The 2981-nt window shown below is 41.2% G+C and overlaps 1 protein-coding gene across 1 annotated transcript; it reads right to left on the bottom strand.

Annotated features, from left to right (window-relative positions):
• Nucleotides 1–565: 565 nt before the first annotated feature.
• Nucleotides 566–2609, bottom strand: LOC130966374 (uncharacterized). Its single transcript, XM_057891167.1, has 3 exons — nucleotides 2199–2609; nucleotides 1083–1509; nucleotides 566–933 (listed from the first exon to the last, which is right to left on the bottom strand). The coding sequence occupies exons 1-3, from the start codon at nucleotides 2607–2609 to the stop codon at nucleotides 566–568; spliced, it is 1206 nt and encodes a 401-aa protein (XP_057747150.1).
• Between the last annotated feature and the right edge of the window lie 372 nt (nucleotides 2610–2981).

Genomic DNA, 2981 nt, shown 5'->3' with positions numbered 1-2981 from the left:
CATGTAATCCTCCCAACACTTTGATTTGGGAATACATGTGGTATAATCAGTGACCATACTTCATCTATTTCCATGAGCAATTAAATCAAGGAATTGGGCAATTGTTCAAGCTTAGAGAGATTGGGTTGCCAAGGAATTGGAACTCAATCACTTAAGATTGCCAAGGAGATCAATAGATGCTTTGATTGAGGAAGAGATGAAAATGAATTTGATCCGGAGAATACAACATCTCCTGAGCCCAATGAATTCCCCATTTCTGATCTTACCCATTCTCTTTACTTTCTGTCATTTATTTTCATGCTCATTGCCCCAAATCCCCATTTAAGATTCTGCACTTTATTTTCTATTATTTACTTTCATGCCATTTAATTTTCTGCAATTCTCAACTACATCCTGTTTAGCTCAACTAGCATAATCTTCCAATTAAAATTGCTTGACCAATCAATCCTTGTGGGATTCGACCTCACTCTATTGTGAGTTTTTACTTGACGACAATTCGGTATACTTGCCGAAGGAAAATTTGTTGAGAGATAAGTTTTCATGCATCAGGCTTCAATTCTAGCTTTTAGTCTTGACTTGACACTTGAACTTCAGGAGGATTCGGATGGGGTAACGTGTTCATTTCACTTGGGTCATCGCTTATTTCTTCAATCATATGCTTCTCATCTAACATTGCATAATGCACTTCGGCCACAATGTTGTCAATTAGGTTACACCGGAATATGGAATGGTTCTCCGGGGGGTGCTTCATGGCTTCTTCTAAGCTAAAACTCACGACTCTCCCATCTATCTCAAACGAGTAGGTTCCCGAATAGGCATCCAACTTGAATCTAGAGGTCCTCGAAAATGGCCTCCCAAGTAGGATAGATGATGTCCTCTCGGATTCACTTGATGGCATCTCAAGGACATAAAAATCGATTGGAAATACCAAACCTTTTATATTCACCAATACATCGTCACGATTATTATACTCTTATCCGCTAAGACAAACCTAGCCGCCGACCGTCTCAACGGTAGTAGCTTCAATAAATGATAAACAAAAAGAGGCATAATACTAACGCATGCACCGAGATCACACATACAATCAAGGAATTGAACTCTATCTATGGTATAAGTAACCATGCATGGGCCCGGATCATCACATTTCTCGGGCAATGCTCCCATCAAAGCCGAAATAGAACTCCCCAATGGAATAGTTTCTAACTCATGGATTCTATCTTTGTTCAGACATAAATCCTTAAGAAACTTTGCATACTTAGGTACTTGATGGATAACGTCAAAGAGAGATATAGTTACCTCAACTTTCTTGAACATCTCCACCATTTTGGGGTCAAGTCCTACACGCTTCCTAGCTTTCCTTGCTAATGTCAGAAATGGGATTGGTTGAGAAATTTCTTCTTCCAAGGCCTTCTCATCTTTGTAGACTTCATTTGTTGGTTGAGAGACTTCATCTTCAACTACCACTTGTGCATCTTCTTCCTTATTAACTTCTTCTATCTCAATTTCCTCCTTATCTTAGGTGACTATTATAGAACTTGGTTCCTTTTGCTTCCTCTCTTGCAATTGTGTTCCAGATCTCAAGGTAATGGCATTGATGCCACCCTTGGGATTCGATAGAGGTTGTTAAGGAATAACACTAGAACTTGAAGCTTGAGGAGTGAAGGTAGAAGGTGGTTCCATGCATGCAAAAAGAGCTTGTAGAGTAGATGTAAGACCGGTGAGACCGGAGGCAAGTGTAGTTTGAAGTTCTTTTTGGCCTTAGAGAATGGCCCGGAGTGTATCATCTTGATTGGGAGAAGTGGAAGGGTATGTGATTTGAGGGGCTTGTGATTGGGTTGAGGTGGTTGTCTTTGGTGTGGTGGTTGGTAGGTTTGGTAATTTCTTCCTTGGTTTTCTTGAAGGTATGGTTGATTTTGTGAGTATCGGTTTTGTGAGTTGTTGTTGTTCCATCTTTGGTTGCCTCCACTATCCCTTCCTCCTTGTTGATAATTGTCCCTCCATTGGTTGGAATTGTCTCTCCAACCTTGACTATAATTACTACCCCCTTGGTTGAAATTGCCGCCTTGTTGGTAATATCCTTGATTCAGGCGGTCATAGAAGTTGTGGGTAGCCGCCAAGGTGTTATCTTCTTGAAGGCTTGGAAATTCGTCCGTATAGTGGGAATAGCAAGAATAAATGCCATACACTTTTTGGGGGACCAATTGTTGACTATGTTGTTGAGGAGGTGGTGGAGGTTGAGGTTGTTGTTGACCAAGTTGGAGTTGTTTTAGAATATTTGTCATCTCACCCAAGTATTTAACAAGAGCAGCGGTCTCACTACTAGTGGAGACTTCATTTATGGCCTTTGGGCGGTTGATTCTCTGTCTAGCATGTTGAGTGGATTCGGCCAAGTCGGTAATGAGTTGCCATGTTTCCTCCGCCATCCGATACTTTGACAAAGAACCGTTGCTTGATGCATCCAATAAATTCTTGTCTTGTTCTCTCATTCCTTGGCATATATAGCTAAGCAAAACTTGAGTATCAATTATGCGGTTGGGACATGAGTCAAGGAGCTTGCGAAACTGCTCCCAATACTCATATAGAGTCTCCCTTTTCCCTGTACAATGCATGAGATCTCTTTTCTTAACTTGTCCATCATTTCCACGGGTAAGAATTTATCTAGGAATTCTCTTCTAAGCAAGTCCCAATTGGTAACAACATCACTAGGCAAAGTGTATAACCACCCTTTGGCTCTTCCCTCAATAGAGAATGGGAAGGCGAACAACCATATAGCAACTTCATCGGATCCTTCCCGCCTAGTTATTGAGCATACACCATGAAAGTCCTTGAGGTGTCTAATAGGATATTGTGCGGGAAGTCCATGAAAGTTACGTAGGAGATGAATCAATGCGGTCTTGAGTTCAAAATTTGCATTCAAGTTTGGATGAAGCACATGAAGAGGTTGAAGAACAAAGTCCAGTGCACCCGCTTCCTTGAGAGTT

Source organism: Arachis stenosperma, chromosome 3, assembly GCF_014773155.1.
Source record: "Arachis stenosperma cultivar V10309 chromosome 3, arast.V10309.gnm1.PFL2, whole genome shotgun sequence".
Taxonomy (NCBI): Eukaryota; Viridiplantae; Streptophyta; class Magnoliopsida; order Fabales; family Fabaceae; genus Arachis; species Arachis stenosperma.
Note: the sequence above shows the minus strand (reverse complement) of the source record. Positions and strands in the feature narration are given on the sequence as shown.